At 36.7% G+C, this 23,036-nt stretch overlaps 1 protein-coding gene across 1 annotated transcript; it reads left to right on the forward strand.

The window, feature by feature from the left end:
- The first annotated feature begins 16,855 nt into the window (after positions 1–16,855).
- ogfrl1 (opioid growth factor receptor like 1) lies at positions 16,856–22,616 on the forward strand. The gene is made up of 7 exons (XM_005795234.2): positions 16,856–17,223; positions 18,929–19,015; positions 19,127–19,205; positions 19,350–19,428; positions 20,152–20,218; positions 20,312–20,457; positions 21,635–22,616. The coding sequence occupies exons 1-7, from the start codon at positions 17,038–17,040 to the stop codon at positions 22,152–22,154; spliced, it is 1,164 nt and encodes a 387-aa protein (XP_005795291.1). The 5' UTR covers positions 16,856–17,037; the 3' UTR covers positions 22,155–22,616.
- The last annotated feature ends 420 nt before the right edge of the window (positions 22,617–23,036 follow it).

The raw sequence follows: 23,036 nt of genomic DNA on the forward strand, positions 1-23,036 counted from the left end.
AGAGGATGATTTTTACATCTTTGCTGAGGTGAGTAAGATCAGATTCACATATAAGTATCGTCCGATCATTGATCTCCCAAAATTAAGGAAATCAGGGCGGGTAAATCAGCTGGCCGATAAATCGGTGCTCCCTTATTTCTAATTGTTTGTGTGCTATTCTTGGCCAGGCTTCTCTTTTAAAAGAGATTTTTAATCTCAATGAGAAACACTTGGTTAAATAAAGGTTACAACCAAACAGACGTAACGATGGCGGATAGCCGCTTGCCTTGTGTCATTGACCCACGTCATAAAAGTAAAAACTTTTCTGTAATATTAGCACTAACTTGAACTTTGTTCCTGCAAGTTAAAATAAATAATTAAGGTTGCTGTTTGGGAAAAGATTCATAATTTACACATTAGGTTAATCTTAAACAAAAGTATGAAAATAGAGTTAGAGATACACTTTCTGGGTGTTTGACACAGATGAAGTTGCGGCGCTTTCTCTCTTAATGGTGGTTCTGCACTTCAGCCGAGAAGCTAATCATTGATGGGTAATTATGCACACAACACGGATCAAGGGATCTGTTGGGAGAAAAAGCGAGAAGAAGTCACTGAGCTACCCTAATAGAGTTGGTTCACACCAAACTAATTGCAGGAAAACAAGCTCATAATTCCACAGCATGAAAACACCATTGATTGGGAGGACCAGATAGCAGGCAGGGATTTTCTTTTTTCCAGTGCAAAGTGAGTTTTTAGAAGAGGCCAGCAGCTAAAAGCAACATTTTGCAATATGTTTGGCTTAATGACACTTATACGGTTTTACATTGCCCTCAAGCAAAATAACTTTTGGAAGCATAATCAATCTCACGCTCTGTGATTTGGGTGAAAACCAAATAATGGGCTTATTCAGTGATAAATCACTTTTAGTAGGCTGGTGTGACGATAGCAGGGGGCTTAATGGGCTCCAGCCCAATATTACATTGTCATGCTTTATCAAACTTGATTGCACGTTCTTCCATCTGTTCAGATGTGACAATTTGGGGATTAAGATGATGAATCAGGTGAGATGTTGGTTCAAATGAAGAAAATTTTGGCTGAAATTGAATCAGCAGCCAGCAGTGAAGAGGGACAGCACTTTGAATGGATATGATTGATCGCCTTTAAGATTGAACATAAAAATTGAAAATTAGCTGCATTTCCATTGACCATATAATTGTGCGATTTGACATTTTGAAAATAAATTTTCTTAGTGGAAATATGCCATAAAAAAAAAAAACTCGTTTTCTGATAAAAAGATTTTCTAAAACCATTTCGAAATTGGTTTATTTCGCAAAACTGCAATGAAAAAACTTTTTTCGCATTTGACTTAAATTGCATTTTTTTATTTAATGAAAAACACCATAATTATAAAATTGTGTTTTTGCGACATTAGCGGAATATTGACAAAGTTTTTCTAGTGTCTTTAGAAAGGTAGTGATTATTACCTTGCTCTGCAAACTAACAACTAGTGGCATCAAGTTTTGGAAGAAAAACAAATACATTTTGCAAACTGTGCAGCTATAACTTTTGTATTGATTATTGTGCAGTGATCAGATGCAGCATAATACATATTTGCTGAAACCAGATACTGATCAGTGATCTGATTTACTTGCACATGACGTAAAGCTCAAAACAGTTGATTTTACCTATTACTGCACCATTATGAAGAACAAAGTCAATGTTTTGAAGTGAGGGAACCATAAAACAGCTAAACATCCTGATGCAAACCATGTGCAGAACCCCTGTCTATGCTAAGGTTGTGATTTTTCTTCTAGCATTTCTGTTCATGAACTAAGCAATGAATAAAGAGTAGCGTCTTACAACACTCTAGGAGCATTTTGATGATGAGCTGAGGATCTTCCAGTGTAATAAACCACCCTGATAAAGTCTGGAAATTAAACATTTTGGCTCTTTACTTCAAATCTCGACTCCCCTGGGAATCTTGGGTTTGTTTTCAAATGGAAGTGAACTTTAATCGGTACATCACAATGTCTTACAATGAGTCAGGATTTGCTCCAGAAGTTGATCCAAATCTTTGTAACCCTTCAAACATTTACTTTGTTCTTCACTTTTTCTTATAAATGTGAAAAACAGGAATGGTTCTGACTATAGCTGCACTATTTGAAGGTATCAGAAGTTGTACTAATCATGATAATCTCCTGCCTTCACTGTCAAGTTTTGTGGAAATCTTTTTCCATCTGTGCCTGCTGTCACGCTGTTTTTCTTGTCAGTCAGATGTCAAACTGTCTCCCCAGTCACCTTGTTTATATAAGCAACGCTGTTCCATGCAGAGGCAGTTAGTAATCTTGACTGTCAAATGAGCTTCATTACAAAATTATATGTTTAAAAATAGACGAGCGTCTTAATAAAGCAACACTGAATGATAATAACAAAAAACATCTTATAACTGTGCAGAATTAAGCTGAAAAACTTAATTTCAGCATTAAAATTTCAACAAACCTTGAAGCTTTGAAGATATTTTTGCATTCTGACTATTAAAGCTGACATATAGGGGAATTATTTTATGCTAATATCTCTGTACTCTGGAGGCATCATTAAGGTTCAGTGGTCAGACATTAAAGTGTGAAATTAGACCTGAGCTAATGAAGAGCAGCAGGTAAATTCACTCTGAGGCTGCATGACCTCCACCAAAGCCATGAAAAATGACTCCCGGATCCAGATTTACTTCCATTATTATTCCTGACCACATAATTGCACAGTGGAAGAAAAATTATAATGTTTTTTTTTTTTTTTTAAAGAATCAGAAAAGTCTAAAGTGCAAAGCTTTTAAGAACATCTCACATGAACCAGGTTAGTATTTCTGAGTAGTTTCTTTTCACTTTGCATTTCTGCACCAGGAATCAGGGTCAGATTATGCTGCATTGATGCAGCAATTCATGCAAAAGGAACCCCAACCAAATTCACTGGATGCATGCACTGTAAAGCACGTTTTCTCAGCAGGAAGAACAATCTGTATTAAAAATATGTTTTTTTATTCCTATGCAATATTTACATTTTCTAAGAAAGTACACTTTTAGATGCATTTATAAAACCCGCTGTTTATGACATAGTGATGTAAATAACGTGGTGTGAATTCAGTCAAAGTCGGTAATTTGATCAACACGTCAAGAGGGAGGAGGTATGGGTCGGTTTCTAAGCTAGCTATTTCCAACTTTTGTAAATACCGCCGTCTATGAGCTCCTACCAGCTGTGTTACGTTCACTGACAAATTAGCTCGACTCGAACAAGAAGGAACCGTGAATAAACTGGAAAAACAACCTTGGTAAACATTTTCAGTTGCTCTGTTCAATGTCGCTCACTTCCCATCAACGTCATGGTGCCTCTAATGATTAAGTGACGTAGTTGCAATTGGTCAATCGTTCCAGTTTGTTATAATTTTTTCTAATTAATAACCGTTTTTATTATTTCTGCTTATAAAAGTGTTTTCTCAAGTTCAGTTTTCATTATTTTATTAACTTTAGTTAGCTATAATAACCTCAGTGTGTAGTGAAACTGTAATTTTTTTATTGAATTACAGAAATAAAAGGTCTTTTCAGCGATATTCTAAAGTATCTAAGTGCGCTTTTGCTAATAACAGGACTAGCTCCTGTTTAGCTCAACGCAGATCACACTGAACCAGAATGTGTCGGAGCAAAGAGAGAAAAACTGAGACTGAAAGAAGAATATGTTCATGATGCCCCGAAGGATGCAGATGCGCCGTACCATCCTCACTGCTGCCCTCCTTCAAACACCGCTGAGACGGATGATTGAAGATGGAAACTACAAAGGAGGAAGTGAAAGCCCAGCCAGCAGGAGAACTGAGAGTAAAACACAGGGAATGACTGAATGAAAGCAACCACGACAGTAAGAACAAATGAATGAAAAAGAAGGGTGCATGAGGAGAAAGTGGAGCAGAGGGGTGTTGGTATAGATGGATGTTAGCAGCTGAGAATCATCCTACAGACCTCCAAGTCGGAGCAGCTGCAGAAATGCCACGGCCGACAAAGTGGTGCACACCGGCTTCCCCACACACATAAATCACAGCCGAAAATGCAATTATATGATAATTCACAGTACAATTCAATTCAGAGGCGCTATTCAGATCCACTCAGAAAAGGCAACGCCATCACAACACATTTGTCAACACCATTAGCATAGAAATAAGATTCAGTCCAGCTCCTCTGCAGGCTGCCGAGTTACGATCCACTCTGAGAAGGAATGAGACGCAGTCCAGAGGCAACGCTTGACATTTGATGGCATCAGCTTTCAAAAAAGTCAAGAGTTTAATACTCTGTTAGATGTTAGACTGATCAGTCCTCTGACTCCTGACATTCTCTTAAATACAGATCTTAATGATGGATCTTCCTCAGAATGCATTTGACTGAATTTATGGCTCATAATGCCGACAGAGAAATGGTTTTGACATTTGGATGTCAATCACACAAACATCCTGACATTTAATGTCTTCGTATTTAATGAGGCGTTGCAAAAAATAAAAACCCTGTGTTGTATCTGTTACATAACAAAACCAAAACGTAAAATAGATTTTTTTTTCTTTTTTATTACTTAGCAGTAATAACAAAAAAAGTATCAGAGTTTTGGTGTATAGAAGCTGAATGCTGTGTCTCCATGTTTAGTTCTGGTGATGCAGAGCCGGGACTTTCAAACTGGGTGATGTGCTCTATCTTCCTGGTTTTAGTCAGAATGCCAGCAGCAGCATTCTGGATCAGCTGCAGCTGGAGGATGGATTTTTTTAGACAGATCTGTAAAAACGCTGTTGCATTAATCAATGCGACTAAAGATAAGCACATACAGCTCTGGAAAAAATTAAGGAACCACTTAAAGAGTAAAATCAGTTGCTCATATTTTACTTTTTATAGGTATATGTTTGGGTAAAATGAACATTGTTCTTTTATTCTATGAACTTCTGACAACATGTCTCCAAAATTCCAAGCAAAAATTTAGTATTTATTTGCAGAAAATGAGAAATGGTCAAAATAACAAAAAAGATGCAGCGCTTTCAGACCTCAAGCAAGAAAACAAGTTCATATTCATTTAGAAACAACACAAATGTTTTAACTCAGAAAGAGTTCAGAAATCAATACTTGGTGGAACAACCAGGACATTTTCAATGGGGTTCAGTGAAGTGGGCTCTTAATTTTTTAGATGAGAGCTGTTTATGAGTTTCCCTTGATCTTGCCGCGACATTAGTCCTTTAATCCTTCTAATTTTCTGCAGGTGATAAAAGGCCGACTTTGTAATCGTCTTTATGTGTCTCTGAAGGTCCAGATCTGAGTCCATCACTGCACTCAGATTTTACTCCTGATCTCTAGTTTCTTACTGTAATAACTGAGGCTGTGTGTTAATATAAAATTGTTTGTATCTAATAGTAACTTTAGTTTTGTTTCTATTCAGTAGAAGAAAGTTTTGGCAAATCACTCGGTGCTTAAATGGTGACATTGTAATGTAGAGTTTTGTATCATCTGCATAATTATTGGGAAGGGGATGTTTTTTTAACTCATTTACATGCAAAGCAGTTTCTAATGGTTTTTGGGGTTTTTTGTTCTACTGAAATAACATTTCCATAAAAAATACAAACTGCTTAATTCTCCCCCAGCTTAGCAAACATACAGAATTTGCATCGGATAAAGTAATTATTCTCCATGTATGAGTTCATTTTCATTCCTGCTCTCACATTTTAATAGAGGAGCTCAGCCTCTTTGGGTTGCTTGATACGCAAGTCTTTTAATAATTTTTTTTCTTTCAATTTTCAAGCTTTTTGACAAAGCCCAATCATCCACAGAAGGACACTCAAAGCGTGAGATTGTTTCAGACCCAAAGCCAGCGGAAAGTCGGCTCTGGAGAAATTGGCTTTTGAAGAAGGCAGCTGGGAGATCTTGTTTGCTTTCTTTTCTGCTTCCTCAGAATCTGCAATTTAATTCAGTTCAACTCGCGTTTGCACAAAAGTACAGCTGTTGATGGTTTTGTGATTAAACTCATCAAGTTAAAAGTAAACTCAGTAAAAAATAAAACCAGTTATATAGCCCTCTAACAGCCAGCTCAATATTTCCATCTGTATTAACTCCCTTTGGCTCATAACTGATTGCAATTTCTTCGACATAACGCAAACAAAAACCTTCAGGAGTCAAAGATTAGGGACCAAAATTACGTTCAAACTCTGCCCTTCTTTCTAGTTGCTGATCTTTCTTGTCAGAATGTGTTGCTCCTGTTTTACATCAGATTATGGATGTTTAATACATTTCATGCCGTATTTTAATGATTATTTTACAAATGCAGTTTGAAAAGAGTGAAACCCAATTAAGAAGTGCTAAATAAATAAAGTAATGAGAGCAAAATAGTTTTGTAACTTGCAAGAAGACAACAATTTCACTGCAAATTAACGGCTTTCAGGCATAATCCGGGTGAGAAGTTTGGACTGCTGAATAATTTGGCAGATTTTCATTCACTGTAAAACATTTGAAGGTGGTTTAACTTGAAAATGAAAGTCCACCTGCTGCCTTCAAAATGTAATTCAAGTCAACAAAAAATTGTTTTGGTTTTTAAATCAGAAATTAAACTTTATGAAGTTGATTTAACAATAAGGGAAAAAAAGTCTAAAAGTAGTTTTTGAGGTTAATTAATCTTGAATTGTGAGTTTTAACTTAATGCTGCAATTTAAACCAAATATTTCACAATTTGCTATAAAATATGGCCTCACCTGGTTATAGAGCCACATTTCTCTATTATTTTCACTCACAATATCAAGTTAAAACTACTACTTATTTTATTTTAGAATAATTTAAATTTTGTTTCAAATCACATGAACAAAATTTCTGATCTGATAAGGAATTTTATTAAACATCACAATAAATTATGCTCAGAAACATTTAGTGTGAACAGGACATTAAAATGAACCTTTGCCTTAAAATCCTGATAAATAGTATCCACTCCTGTCTTTTTCTTCTTTCATTTTTTAAGTGCTAACCTAAAAGCTCCAGTTTATTTATTCAGCTCTTGGAGATTTGACTAAATTAACTGCTGTAAGTTTATCTTTATTTTATTTGACTTAAAGAGTAGAAGGTAGTAGATACAACCAAATGCAGCTCAGATGTTTTACAGTGTGTCCGTGGGACTCTGAGGAGACATCTTGGTGCTTCATCACTTTGTTCCAGTTTCATTTCAACACTTTGATTTGCTCCACTGGAGTCTGGTGTGTCAAAACGAGGACACAGAAAGCAAACTCTAATTATAGTTCCCCCTCTGGTGGGACTTGCGCATTTTGCTGGGATGCAGATGAGCTTTTCCGATGTCTGGCGTCCAGACAGGACAAGGTCTGAAGAAGCTTTGTAAATTTATTTGTAACATTTAAACATGTTGGCAAGCTTCAGGGAAATTTTTGTGTGAAATACAAGGAATTTGTATTTAGAGTGAAACTATACGAAATGTCTGAATTTGCTTTTTTTGGGGTAGGTCTCTAGCATAGATTTAAAGCAAGACTTTGACTAGAACATGTTAATACGTGAATATAGTTTGATCTAAACCATTGCATTGCATTTAACAAACAACTCTAACCTAAAATTACCCTGCAATATCACAACATCTAACCTGAAATAAAAAGATTAGTTTCTCAACTCACTTAGAGAAAACAAAAACTACCAAAAGGTATTTATATTTCATACTGAGCTTCCACTTTCATGGGAATATACAGCTCTGGAAAAAATTAAGAGACCACTGCAAAGTTATCAGTTTCTCAGATTTAACGTTTTATGGGTATATGTATATGTATACGCCAGGCTTATGATACACTGGGGGGAATCCTGCATTTTATTTCTGTTCTTTGGTTTTCTTTTCTGTTCTTTTGCAGAAAACAACATGGATATGTTTCTTTTTGTTGAATGTTGAAATGTATGGAACATAGAACATGATTTCCAATTTAATGACAGAAAAATAGATCTGAAACAATATCACTGATATTTTTAGTGTCATTCTGTCATGAAAACTCAACGTACAACTGAAAAAAACAGCTTAAATCAGCATTTGTTGTTACATTTATGTAGAGTATACATGCTACAATCTGCAGATTATAGCATTTACCTTTATTAAAGAGAGGAAAGGACAAGCAAACAGTAAGGGGTAAACTCTACATTTACTCCAAACCTCCAGAAAAAGTTTCCCTTCTTTTTCCTCCGACTGGACTAGATAAAACTTCTATAAAGATATTTTGGCTATCTCCTGTTTACCCATCTCTCTCTGCTTTTTATTTTCTTTTTCCTTTTGTTGATTTTTAGGCTCATCTTCTCCCCCTCCGCGTTCCATCTCATTCCCCTTCCTCCTTCCTTTGATATTAATCTTGTTTATTTGCTCTCTTTCAGGGAGAGCTGACGCAACCTAAGCTGATTTATTTAACTGAAAAAAAAGAAGTTATGGAGGCAATACAGTTCAGAGGTGTGAAAACACACACACACACACACACACGCACACACACACACACACACACACACACACCCACACACCTTGAGAGAGAGTAGTTGGGTGATTTTAATCTAGGAGCAGCTGTGGGGACATGGAGACTGGGTCTGAAAGCGACAAAACGGCTGCCAGGACTCCCAAAGTGGGAATATGTGTGCATCTAAAGGTATGGCATGATATCTGCTGGCTCTCAGCCTGACTTTATCTTTGCAGAAAACCCAACACTCGGCCTGGACGCTCAGAGTCCACATCATGCAGCCTTTGCAGTGACATTGATGTTCGTAACTGTGCCAGGACAGGAGAGCTTCTTGAGCGCACCCAGCAGCCAAACAAACTGCAGCTTAACTAACCTTGAACTGCTGACAACATGAAGCGTCATTAGCATAATAAACAAACCCTTTGGAAACACAGCGGCGGGGTGAGTTCTGCCCACTCTGGCTTCACAAAATGTCAATATGTGTTTTGGTTTCAAACGCAAATTTTTAAATGAGCTAAATGTCTGCGAGTCACACAGTTGATGACTTTGGCCATCTCTGTAGAAACATGAAGCACAAGCATGTGTGTTAGCACAACGCCAGGACGGAAAGGCAACAGCAATGACCTTAGAGAAGCAGCTGTTGGAGAACATTCAGAAATTATTCACCCACAGGCCTGTCACAATAACACATTTTGCTGGACGATAAATTGTCCCAGAACTTATTGCGATGAACAATAATATTATCTTGGGAGTATTTTCAAGTATGCAAGAAATGCAAGGAAACATTCTCAGTGATCAATAAACTTTAAATTCTGCTGAATATTTAAACACTGGAACTGGAGGACATTTGAAATATCCAAAATAAATAAAGAAAACAACTGAAACGACAAATAAAATTAACTATAAAGTTTCTGTAAACAAAATCCTCTCTCAAGAAAAGGGATAGTTGAGACAAAAGCACCAGATTGAAGATCAGTTTTGGTAGAAAAACAGAAAACAGAAAACCGATGAGTCAAGCAAATGAAAATTATCGAGTTTTTTGTAATTTATTTTGCGGTTAATTAATGTATTGTTTATTGTGTCAGGTGTATTGACTCAATTACTAGAAACTGAGCTACGCAGAGTCAGAAAACTATGCTGAAAATCTTGCCAAGTATTTTTGGTTTATGTTTTTTGTGCAAATATCTTAGTACACTTGAAATAATCCAAAATTAACTTTCAAGAAACTTTCCAGGAAGATATAAGAGCTTGTTTTCAGTAAATAATTCCTTAGTATTTATTAAAAGAAAGTACTAGTTTCACTTGAACTAATGATAAAACATTTTCCTCTTGTAAGTGAAATAATCTGCCAGTGGAACAGGAAGTTTTTCATCAAGATTAAGGAATTACAAGTTCCTATATGTTGCTGAAAAGTCATTTTGAAGTTACAAAAATATTTGCTCTACAAACTAGACAGAAATACTTCTGTGCTTTTGCAGCGTCTTACTTTGAACCTCTTGGCCAGCAGAGGGAGCCCAAGAGTCCTCAGGTTCTCATGCAGTAGTTTGACGCTAGAATGAAGCCACACTTTGCTAGTTTCTGGACCCGCTGCATCTGTAAAATAATGAAACTTTTTCTTTTCTTTTTAAAAAAAAAATAATTAAAAATATCCAATAAATGTCCTCGTTGTACGGTATGTTAATATTTTAATTAAATGTTGCTAGTTTATCATTTCTACTGCTGGTCTCAGATTTTACAAGTGCTACAATTGCAAAAAATATAAAATAATAATAACTTATTTTCCCCGGCTTTTTCAGTTTTTTCTACATGTTTTTTAATTACAGTAGAACATGTAGTCTGACACGCTGTACCTGATAACTAAGTGCATAAATGCAACACTTGATGTGTAGTGTGATCTTTGCTTCAGAGAATGAAGAGAAACAAAAATATTTTCACAGGAGTTGGTGTAAACTCACATAAGTTAATTTAAAGATGAAGTAGAGTTGCTTTGGTTTGTTTTTAAAAGGAGCTGCTTTCCGCCCCCAGGAGGAAGTTGATTTATGAAGCTTTATGAGAGTCTACAGTTTACCATTTTTACAGTTTTTAGTGTTGCTGGTTGCAAACACCATTAAAGTTCTTCTGTGCACTGCAAACACACATAATGTTACCAAGTCTTTTTGGTCTAGTTTATAATACAAATATCTTAGTACTTAGAATAAAAGAAAAAAAAACTAATGTAAAAGTAAGTTTTCAGCAAGATATCAGAGCTTGTTTTATGTTAATAATTCCTTAATATTGATGAAAAAGTACTAATTATAAGTGAGTAGTCTGCCAGTGTAAAAGTAAAAGTGCTGAAAAGTTACTTGTGAGTTAGTTTTGTCTTATTTCAAGTTTAATAATATTTGCACTAGAAATTAGAAAAAATACTTGGTAATATTTTGTGTCTTTGTGGTGTGAACACTGTATCTGAAATCCACATGGCTGGTATGGAAATAAAGTAAAATACAACATGATAAATGTTATTATACTCTCAGCCAGACACACAATAACTAACATAAATATTGGGATATTTAAAGTGATATTTCTTGATTCTTTAGACTCAATCTGGAATAATAAACACCAAAGAAAGCATTTCATTATGCAAAGAAAAAGGAAATGATTAAAGGGAAACAACGGCCTTGCCAAATATTTCAACATCATCAAAACTTAAAAGGAAAGAAGCATGATGGGAAAAGGCTAAGTTGTGATTTGTGGCCCATGAGGTTCAGGAAAGCTCTTTTTTTTTTGCTTCTCTCACCAGATACTATGCCAGGTAATTATGTTCTAAGTTGCTTTATTACTGCCAGCTCAGCTGCAGCAGTATAAGAGCTTTTCAAACCCACACACGCATACACGTACTCTCCCTCCCCCCCCCCCCCCTCCCCCCCCACCCACACACACACACACACACAGAGCCACGCAGGCAACCCCTTGAAACACCTCGTATTTATCCACTGCAGTGAAGTTACTAAAGATAAACCCAACCAGCTCTAGAATGATGCAGCAAAACACATTCCAGAAATGTTTCACTTCAAGTCTATTTTTGTTATTAGGATGAATAACAAAAATTCATCCTAAAGAGAAATAATTGCTTTGAGTGAGTCTTAACCCTCTGTGAAACGAGGTGGGAAAGGCTCACATCTGTTATTTCTGTGTTAAAATATATCCCAGGTGTGAATGAAGCTAAAAAAAATGGATAAAAATAAAACAATTGTCCGCAGAAAAGGTAAAATTTCTTAAACGAAAGAGGCTTTGATCTTTGCCCTAAGATGGCATAAACATTTAAAATCACTAGCATTGGAGATGTCCAAGAAATTTATCATAAACCTTCTGTGGAAATAAACTGCTGCAGTGTCGGTTCTGAAATGTTGTTTTGTACCCCTGGACTGCTGCTTCTGTGTAAATTTCCTTCCTGGATGAAAGTTACTGATCAGATTGAGAATGAAAAAGAACTCAATAAGATATAAACTATCTGTTTGCTTTTTTTTTTTAGCGAACAGTATTCAGAACTGGTGCTGCGTAAACATGAATGTATCCTTATTTTTAACTGCTACTACTTTTTGGCTGCACTGTGCGGTGAGTTTAATCCTGCAAAATTGATACAATCAAAGAATTAACACAATGTGGTTGACAGTAGCATATGGGAACAGTGCCCTCTTGTGGTGAACGGGGTAAGTGCAACATTAAAGCAATAGGATAGAAAAATATTCTTTATTTGACCCAATAAAGGGAAAAATTCTGCGCCAAGGCAGCAAAGTGACACAAGCACAAAGATAGAAAATACATAAAAACAATAAAGAATAAGCATAGACCTATGGTTCAGACGTAGTAAATGAATAAAAAACTAAAAACTAAACTGTTTTATCTTTTCCAAAACAACTTCTGCTGTTGTAATAATCAGTTGTGACCAAATTTTATTTATTTGATTTAAAGTTGAAGAGTCTTCTTGTACCATGATGTTGTAAAATTAGCTTCTTTGGATAAAATGGCAACTAATGTTGTTCTTCTCCTTCAAAACATACATATTCAGTCTTTTTCTAGTTATTCTCAGATTAAACGTAACATTTAAAATGCAAACTGTGGCCTACAGAGATAGAAATGTTGAGGCTTTGCACTTCGGTTCAGAAAAGCAAATAGACAGAATGTGTTTGTCAAAGAGATAATATTAATAGTTAAGTTAATCAATGCATTTTGACTCGCAGCATATGTCTTCTTAAATCATGTGGAAAACCTTTTTCCAATTTGACATCGTCTTTGTGCGATAATTATTTCTAACCTGGTAAAGACGGGATTATTTTAATAATCTTCTGATCCATAAAACCTTAGAATTAAGTAGCTATTTTATGTAATTTCTAAATGTGTTTACTTTCTTGCCTAATTGTTTGCTGTTGTGCTAAAATATAAGTAATCTTTGTCGTTTTTAAATTTCCCTCATAGATGTTTTTATGCATATCCCAGTCAAATCCTAAAATTAGGTGGCTATATTTTTAATGAATTTCAAAAACTACATGATACATCATAAATAAATTTACTAATCATTAAAAAAACAAGCCAAGCTGCAGATAATGTATGAAACAAATGTATAAATTATAGATTCAACAACTTTATGTTGCAATATTGTCATTTTAAGCTATTTTAGTTTTTATAATTGTGAAATTTTGTTAATTTTTACTAAACTGCTTTAGTTTGAATTTACCAAAACGTTTTGATGGCCACATTTCTATAATTTGCATTTATGTACATTGTTGAAGACAAGCTAGAAACATTTAGATGAAATATAAATAAATAGAGTCAATCAGAGTTATAATTACTACATCAGTTGTTTTTACAACCTTCAGAGGATTTAAATAACATGAGTATTATGCAGTAAAATCTATAGACAAATAAAGCTTAAACTGTTTGTGTAAATACATAAAAGGTGTCTAAACACCAGTTCATTCGGTTAAAGTTCAACTTTTGATGGTCAAATTAAACTTTGACGTTTCAACACTGTAAAATTTGACACATTGCTCTTATGTGAAATAAAACTGCTGTAAAAAATAAAAAACCAAAGTTTATCAGACATGCTTCAAATGATTTGACTTAATATTTATATATAGTGTTTGTTATACCTTTTGTTGATATTAGCAAAATTTTTAGATTGTAATAACTTGTAAATTATAGTTCTCTGGCTTTATGCTGTTGCTAGATTCCTGACTACATCTCTACAGTTTCATTGGTTGATTGGTTCATTATCAAGTGCAATTTTAGATTCTGGTTTTGACTTGGAGAGCAATGACCTCAAATATATGTAAAATGAAATCTGATCAGTTAGTGTGTTTAATGTGGTAAGACTATAAATAATACTTTTAATATGGAATATGTTAAACAAAACATTTACACTTATGGCTTTGAACTTTGCATCAAAGCCATAAATGCTTTCTGAAAACTACCAGAGATCATCAAACTACCAAAATAAATCTAATATTTAGTTGTTCAGTTATCTTTGCTGCTAACACTTTATTTGAAGGGGTTAGCATAATGTTGACATGACACTGTCATAAACATGAAGGACTCTTAATGAATGTTTATGGCTGTGAAGAAATGATAAAAAATGACAGTTTTAATGCAAAGTGACACTTTAATGCAAGTTTTAATGCAACTTTGCTTTAAAAGTGTTGCCATTTACAGAATAATGCAAAGCTGACAATTTTAATTAAATCTTGAATTAAAAATGTCATTATTTACCAAATGAGACTTCATGACAACAGTCATAAACATTCATAAAGGCTCCTTCATGTTCATTTCAGTCTCACTTCAAACAAGTGAAGCAACCCTGTTGCTTTTCTGAAATACTTTGTTAGATTTGTACTTGGCCATAAACCTTTGAAAAAATTCTCACAATATCTCAACAAATTCAGGCTGAGTTTACTTTTGTGCAATCAAATCCGGATCTCCACATTTAAATGCAGTGCTCTCATGTTCTCATGTTGTCTGTACCATCCTCTGGTCATCAGAACATAAAAAAGGAAATAACTGCTTTACCTCAACCGAGTGTTAAATTAATACATTACTACATTAAATTATTGTACGTTTAATTCACGGCTCATTTGAAGCAGTAAAACATGTGCAGTGCCGCAGGTTATTGAAATGACACTGACTTATTGTATGTTTTTTTTGTGAAAACCAGATAAATGTGGATTATCTTGTTAAAAATGACAGTTCCTTACTAAACTGCTTCATGTTTTAGTGTCATCAGATGAAATTTCCTGTAACAGTCACAAAAGCAAAACTCCTGAATCTCCAGTTCCTGTATTTGCTCACACAACAAAAACCACTCCGATGATACTCTAGGGTCCTTCAAGTCTCGACTGTCTCATTCCCCAGTTTCACTTGGTTTCCCACAATTCTCAGACTCTTCTTCTTCTCCTTAACACAAGCTAAGTTTGTACTGTGACTTCAGGAAAACACTTAGTTTCTCTCATCACAGCAGCGTCCGAAGCCGCAGCAGGGTGGCCAGACAGACCTTATGGTCAAAGTCACGTCAATGTTAGAGGTTGAGTCTGCCAACTGCCACAGTCCAACCCTACAGGTGAAGCCTCGTTCCAGCCTCCAGGTTGGCTAAACTACAAAAAAAATGTTTGTTACGCTGAGCTCTTGGGTACTTTTCAAGGTTGATTCAAAAAGTCTGATTTGTAACAAACTTGCCTTTGATAGTATGTCAGATTTCTACTAAGGAATCGTTGGCGAACCCAACCAATCTCCCTATCTTTAGTAAAACTGTCCAGCTTTTTCTCAAGAGTTTCATGAGAAATCCTTACAACTTTAAGGTGTCAGATTAAAGATTAGATGTTTATTTATATACAATAAAGTCCCATGATTATTTAGATGAGAAATTTACATAGAAGTTGATGCAACACCATTGACCTTCTCTATGACACATCGACTGGGAAGGAAACATGTTACATGTTTCTGGTCAAAGTATCTGACAGAAAGCTATTGCAACACTAAAATATAATTTTCTACTAACAACAATGACGTTTTTCAGAATTACCATTAATTAAAAGGATCCATTTTGAATTTGGCCCCATTTAGTTTTCCAAAGATCACTAATTTGAATTTTTACATGAATGCAGGTAAAATATTAACAATTTATAAACCTTTTAACAGAACCTTACATATTAAAGAGGTACTACTATGTGTTTTCCAGGCACATAATGACATCTTATAGCAGAATCAAGTAACAATGTTAAATTCAGTTGCTATGTTTTTACCAATGCGGCACTAAAAAGTAGCTTGTACAATGAGCTCAGCAGATGGGCAGTTCCACCAGGTGTTTGCTAATTGCTACTGACTAGCACTGTTAAAGCGCTAATAGTGGAGCAATGTAGTGATGATTTTCTTAAAGAGACAGAGGCCAAATTTCAAAGCGTTAAAGTATGGAGCAAAATTTCTTTCAACTCTCCTGTGGGCTTAATGCGACGCTCAGGAGGAGCGCAGCAAATGTTACGGTCGGACAGTGGGGAAGTGGTGGCATTGTCCCGTCAGACCTCCAGTTTCCAAAACCACACACACACAAAAAAACTTGTAAAGACGCACACAAGGTCAGTGCTATCCCACTGGGTCTAAATGACCCCATCTCTTAAGACCGCATAAGGGATAAGATATATACAGTATGTGCAGCTCTGGAAAAAAATTAAGAGACCACTTAAAATGATCAATTTCTCTGATTTTACTCTTTTATATGTTTATGTTTGACAACCTGTCTCTGAAATTCCAAGAAAAAAATTTTGTATTTATTTGCAGAAAATGAGAAATGGTCAATATAACGAAAACGATGCAGTCCTTTCAGACCTCAAATAATGTAAAGAAACAAGTTCATATCCATTTAGAAACAACAATACTAATGTTTTAACTCAGGAAGAGTTCAGAAATCAATATTTGATGGAATAACCATGACGTTTTCAATGGGGTTCAGTGCAGTGGGCTCTTTGTTTTCCCCAGAGCTGTATATATATTATTTTTATAACAACTGAAGGTAACATAGGTCCTTGATTATGCTATAAAAAGGAATAACACTGGCCCTTTAAGGTTTGAAAGCCTCATCTTCAATATTACAAACAAATCTTTGTCCCCTCATCCTCAGAATGAACCTGATATTCTCTTTTATGGGTCATAGTTTTATAATAAATTCACATTTCTAACATTGACCTACATATCTAATGCAAAATATTTTAAACAAAGTTTCATTTAATTCAAAATGTTTTCAAATAATAAATTAATATCCTATTTATTAGATTGCAGCTCTTCTAGTCTACTATTTTCATTGGCCCTCTCTTCCTCATCGGCTAGTGACGTCTGTGGCTTTAAGACCTCCCCCTTCCTCTCGGCGGCACTAATCACCCCCCATACCGAAACGCGCATCATAGCTGCCGATGTGGAATTTCCCCCTTTTTTATGCCGTTTAAAAGCCCCGCACTGAAGCCCCAGCACCGAGGCAGCGTTAATCTCAACGATGTAGCGTCCTGTGCAGGCGAAAGGACAATAAGAGAGGGCAGGAGTTGCATGTGTTGTCAATGGGAAACCTGGTGGGCAGCTGGCGTTTCAAGGAGCCGAGCACCGTTGAGGAATGCGACTCGACGTGGGGATCGGACTCGGAGAGCGATGAGCCGACGGCTGAAGACGACAGCGGCATTTCCGACTCCGTCAGCCCGGCGGAGAGCGAGCGAGCCGCGGGACACAGCGGGGACGCTGCCCTGCAGGTACACGGAGGAAGCGGAGGGGAGTGTGATGCAGGCGGTGGGGTTGTAGGAGGGTTACGGTGCGGTACCGTGTGTCCCGTCAGCCGCGCACTGTGTTCCGACAAGGCCAAGCTGAGGGCAAACTTCATTATTCATAGAATAATGGTTTAAATGTAACCGTAGTTGGATCAGTTCAGAGTCGGTTGATGATTCAGATAATTTAGCGCTGACATTTCTATTAATTTCAGTCTGATTTAGTGAACCATGCGATGACAGTAAATGTCTGGATTTTCATTACATTTGTAAAACAAAACAATCCAAGCATGGGGGGACTGTGGAGAGCAACAATATAGTGTTAACAGGAAGAAAGAACCACACTGTGTGAGGGAAAGAAAAGCAAAGTTAATGGCAACAATTATGTTGAATAACAATCTTCATGTTTGCGGCGTTTGATATGATACTACATTTTGAATAACATGCATTCAAATTCTGAGGAACTCAGAAATTGCTCTTGAGATCTGTGCTACGCTTATTCCTAGTTGCTGCGAAGCTAAAACTTGCAGTCAAGACTTGGAACATTGCATTGCAGTAATTAGTTTTCCTGATGTACAAGACAAAAACACATAGGCTATTTTTTTGCCTTTTAATTTCGACTGTATTTTTTCAGGTTTAATAATGTTTACCAACATGATTAACACAATAACCATAATTTTTATTGAGAACTTTATATTTTTAAAGTCAGACAGTCTCTTTGAACACAAAGGTAGCTGTCAATATTTTTCACTTATAAAAAATGACAAAAACAGTAAATTTTGTTAAAAAATGTTGATAAAATTTTAATGTGCTATTATAAATATAAGTGACTTTCTTAGGGATGTGTGGGGAAAAAAACACAAATTACTATTTTGTCACTTAATTCCATCCTTTTATGGAAAGTTTTAGTTTTTATGTATGTACCATAATTAAGAGTATTTTGAGGGAGTTTTGTTTTCTGCAAACCAGAGTCAATTTCATGCTACATGTATGAGAGAGCAGTTGTCATAAAACAGCTTATTATTGTTAGACTGGGTACACATTTAGTTTTTTTTATCTAGTAGTAGGATTTCTTTAATTATATAGGCGACTAGCGCAGCTAGCGTTACTAAAAATCCAGTTGCTACGAGTTTATTTATTAAGAAAAGAATAATTTTACATTGACTCTGAAAAGCTGTAAACATTTCCAACTCAAACAAAATTCCAGTGAAAACCTAAAAAAGTATAAAACACCCAGGTCAGCCTTCTTCTGGTACCCATTCTTGTTAAGAAAACCACTGCTCCAGTCCGCAGATACCCTATCTATCAGAGAAAGTATTGTTCAAAGTCACTTCTTGATGATTTGCAGAGTATTAACAGGTTTCAGCTAAGTAAATCCCTTCAAGTAGTTAAATACGCCCATAATCCACATGCAGGATCTTTTTGTGGGGCCTTCAGCGCGGCACTGATATGAGTTGGCCTCCTTTGCTGTTGAGAAACAGATAAATGATGACAGCACTTGACCTCAAAAGAGAGCAAATGCTTTTAAATCATTTGAACGGCATATAAGAGCTATCCTCCATCTGCTCTAACAAGGAATGATTTATTTATTTTATTCTGGACCTGCATTTTTTTAAACTTTTCTCTTTCAACTGTCTTTTTTCATTTGGTCTTTATTTTATTCATCGTCTTCCTTTCCGTCTTCCTCTTTCAGCTGACTGACTCCCCAGAGTCTGCTCCGAAGATGAAGAGGAGTTTTTACGCCGCCAGGGATCTCTACAAATACCGTCACAGCTACCCGGTACATTCATACACCCATGCATGTTCCCAAAAAACGTGGATGATATATTTTCCTTTCTTCTTCCTACACACATACGCATGTAGACATCCAGTTTTTATGTGTTTGTTTCAGAACTTTAGAAAGTCCCGGCAGCCCAACGAATATCGAAATCTGCGCTTCTACATGAACAAGATCCCCCTGGTGCCCGATGGTAAGAAGCTGTGAACTTACTGAGTTTTGTTTGGTTTAAAGGTTAAAAAGCCCGGCAGGTTAGCAGACTGACTCTGGCTTGCAGCAGAAACGTGAGCGATGAAGAAACGCGTGCAACAGCTGCTCATCCTCTTCCTCTTCTCAGGTATTTACATCGAGGAGATTCTTTCAAAGTGGAGAGGCGACTACGACAAACTGGAGCACAATCACACCTACATTCAGTGGTGAGTGGAGCTTTGTTAAATGAAAAAATGATTATGTTTGTTGATTATGTTGAAAAACATGAAATTAAAATAAATTTTATGTTTATGTTGAAAACCGTTTACTTGTGCGTAGTTTTAGGGAAATCTGCAGCACTTCCCAGTTAAGGTTGGGCATTTATCTATTATCAAACTGGGACGCAACCAGAAAGTGAGTGAGTTTCTTGGGCAGGTTGAAGCTTAAATTGTCAAAGTGTAACTTTTAAACTTAGACAGTTAAGTTTAGAGCGAGTATATCTTTTCTTAAAAGTATTAGATTGTAACGGCTGTTCAGTCCTGAGTGGAAAACCCTTTAAATTTTACCACAAAATAAAACGTGGCAAAGTTCTCAAAAAAGATTTTGCCACTCATGAGCCGCTTCATAGTACCCACTAACATTTAACAAGGTAATTAAAATGACTTATCTTGTAACTAAGGTAACTCAATCACTAAAATCTACCTCAGATTAGGGTTCAAACTTTGGTGGTTTAATATGTGAGATGTGACTCTTAGAGTTTGTTATTTTAAAAGATGAACTTGCAGTTGCCTCCTTAGTAAAGGATGAGTGAGCAAATCTTGTTCCTTCCACAGTGAACAGCAATAAAAAGTGCTGAGAAGCGTCACTCCAACCAATTACCAGTGTTATTCCCTAAGTAATCATCTTCCCATCCACTTTCTGTAACCTGGATTTTTCCTCTCGTGTCCCAGGCTGTTCCCATTAAGAGAACAAGGGCTCAACTTCTACGCACATGAACTGACTCAGGAGGAGATCAAAGTAAGTAGCTCCATTTTCGTTTTCGTTGTTTCGATTAGCTGCTGTGAAACAAAACGCAGCGCTCGTCTGACCCGCTGTCTTTAAACCCATCAGGAATTCCAAAGCACTCGGGAAGCAAAGCGGAGGTTCCTGGCCGCCTATTCCATGATGCTGGATTTTTATGGCGTCAAACTGCTAGATAAAAGCGGCAACGTCGCTCGGGCCCCCAACTGGCAGGAACGCTTCCAGCACCTTAATGAGTAAGCCCACACGCCCACAAAGCACGCTGTGCAGCAGGCGCTGGGTGATGGATTGCTGAGTTTGTGCAGGGAAGCCCATCGTTGGCTCGCCGTTTGCTGTGTTTTCCATGTTTTAGGAAGGTAATGGTTCTAACTCGGATGCATCTTGATTGCTCCCCCGTCAGGAGCCAAATGCGAAGCAGCATGTTTTTAATTCAAGAGACAGACTTAAATTTTTTGAGATTCAGTTTGTTTCATGGAGTGTAAAATGTCATCATGTTTACTTCCAGAAACAAACACCTGCATGTGCAACACAATTATCTGTTGTTTCTGAGGCAAAATATGCAAAAGTTTCTTCAAGTGGCGGACTAGTCTTTCAGATTTTATTTAGGGAAACGTTAAAAGCACCAGGAAAAAAATAAAGTTTTATCAATAGAATAAGTATCTGGATTCTTGGTATTGGTGTTATATGAAGGTTTACCGTTATGTAATGTTTATCCAACATATTAGGTCAACATTTTGACTTTTATTTTCTTATTAATTTAACTGATTTATAATCCAGTCAGTTAGTTGGAACGAGACTATTTTGAACACAGTAGCGCTGACTGTGAAGTACTTTAAATAAGAAAGTACTACATATAACTGCACAAATGGGAATTATGAAAATAAATTTGCCCAATGAAAACACAGCAATTTAAAAAAAAAAAAAATTTGATACGTTTTTACGTTAGGGTGAGGTGGTTTTTTGGCTTTATTGAAATTAGTGTGTTCTGCAAAACTGCAATAGAAATACTTTTTGCGTCACACGAGTCATGTGATCAACAACCGAATGTTACTACTGGCAGAAATGACAAAAAAGTCAATAGGAAATGGTAGGAGGATGATGGTGCAGTCTGTTTTTTGCTTGAACAAACTTATTTATGTAGGATTTTAAGTGCGTTTCTTAATTAATAGGCATAAAGTAATTGTGGTTTTTTGACATTGGTGGAGTTTTGTGGAAATTGTAATGGAAAAGCAACTACTGATCTTTAAGGCAATATTGAAAGCAATAAAGAATAGTAAGAAAATTCCCAAGCAAATCAGAGATTGTTGCACTTTCCACTTTGTTTCTCAGCCCAGCAGAAGGAAAGCAAATAATTCATTTGCATGTTTTCCTCGCCTCAACCAAACTCATTCTCCTCCCGTTTTGTTTTTTCAGATCCCACCACAACTACCTGAGGATCACCCGCATCCTGAAGTCCCTCGGTGAGCTCGGCTACGAGGCGTTCAAGGCCCCGCTGGTTCGCCTCTTCCTGGAGGAGTCGCTGTGCAGCGGCACGCTTCCCAACATGCAGCACAGCGTGCTGGAGTACTTCGTCTACACCATCCGCCTGCCGGCCACGCGGCGACGCCTGCTTCGGTTCGCTCGCAAGCACTACAGGCCCGCCCACGCCTTCCTCTGGGGGCCGCCGTCTAAGAAGGGAGCCTGCAGCGGCGGTGGTGTTGGCGGCGGGAGCAGCGGGATCAGAGCTCCTGCTCCCACACCAGAGCACCACAGGAGGGGGGAGGAGAACACAGCAAGTAGCCGGATCAATGTGTCTTCCCATGATGCCATAATGTGCCAGGACCTGGTAGGTGGAGGGATTAAGGGCTTCCCGGACCTTGGTTCTTATGAGGCCGGGGTGCCGGGGCAGCTGATGCTCGTTAGCGGGAGAAGAGAGAGGAGTGAGTTCAGCTAGGCTTCTTCCTTCAGAGAGGAAACTGCAAAAACTCAAAAAATTACCTGGTTTCTATTGAAAATATCAGGGGTGCAATAATTGCCGTTTTCTGGCCTATCGCCGATTACAGATCTTTTAAAAAACTTGCAGATTCCGATTTTGGCTGATAATTTGTTTTGTCTGAAATGTCGCCAAATATAGCAAGAGGGAAAGTCACAGAGTTAGTAACAGTGGGGTGACTGTTGTAAACATGCAGACATGACCTGGTGGGCCGGTCTGTCTGTCAAAGACGTTTAGACCTTTGCCAAGGTAGATGAGATCGAAGTATAAGATCAGCTTCACGTGTGAAAATCAGCCGATCGACGATCTCCCAAAATTAAGGAAATCAAAACCAATAAGTCGGCTGGCCGATAAATTGGTGCACCCCTAGAAAATATCTTGGTAAACATGAAATAAGACAAAACTCAACTTTTCAGCAGGATATATGAGCTTGTTTTAAGTAAATAGTATTGATTTAAAGGAAAGTACTTGTTCCACTGGCAGATCTTTCACTTATAAATGGGAAAATGTTTTGTTGCAAGTTAAATAATCTCCCAGTAAAAAAATGAATATTAACACATAATTGACTTAAATCAAGCTCCTACATCTTTCTGAAAAGCTACTTTTAAGTTAGTTTGTCTTATTTCAACTGTACTAAGATATTTGCATTAGAAACTAGACCAAAAATACTTGGTAATTTTTTGTGTTTTTGCAGCGTATAAGACACTGAAACCCAGGAAGACATCAATGAAACATTTTAACTAATAAACATGGGATTAGAATCAATTCAGGTTAAGGGCTTAGAAATTAATTGCAAAACAGTTTACACATATTTAGGATTATAATGCCTTTTTATTTTAATCT

Source organism: Xiphophorus maculatus, chromosome 22, assembly GCF_002775205.1.
Source record: "Xiphophorus maculatus strain JP 163 A chromosome 22, X_maculatus-5.0-male, whole genome shotgun sequence".
NCBI classification, from domain to species: domain Eukaryota; kingdom Metazoa; phylum Chordata; class Actinopteri; order Cyprinodontiformes; family Poeciliidae; genus Xiphophorus; species Xiphophorus maculatus.

Excerpts from the sequence above, each read along its gene's own strand:
- ogfrl1 (XM_005795234.2), top strand. The coding sequence starts at position 17,038 with ATGGGAAACCTGGTGGGCAGCTGGCGTTTCAAGGAGCCGAGCACCGTT. Across the intron at positions 17,224-18,928 it reads GCGGGGACGCTGCCCTGCAG|CTGACTGACTCCCCAGAGTC; the intron begins GTACACGGAGGA and ends TTCCTCTTTCAG. Across the intron at positions 20,219-20,311 it reads TGACTCAGGAGGAGATCAAA|GAATTCCAAAGCACTCGGGA; the intron begins GTAAGTAGCTCC and ends TAAACCCATCAG.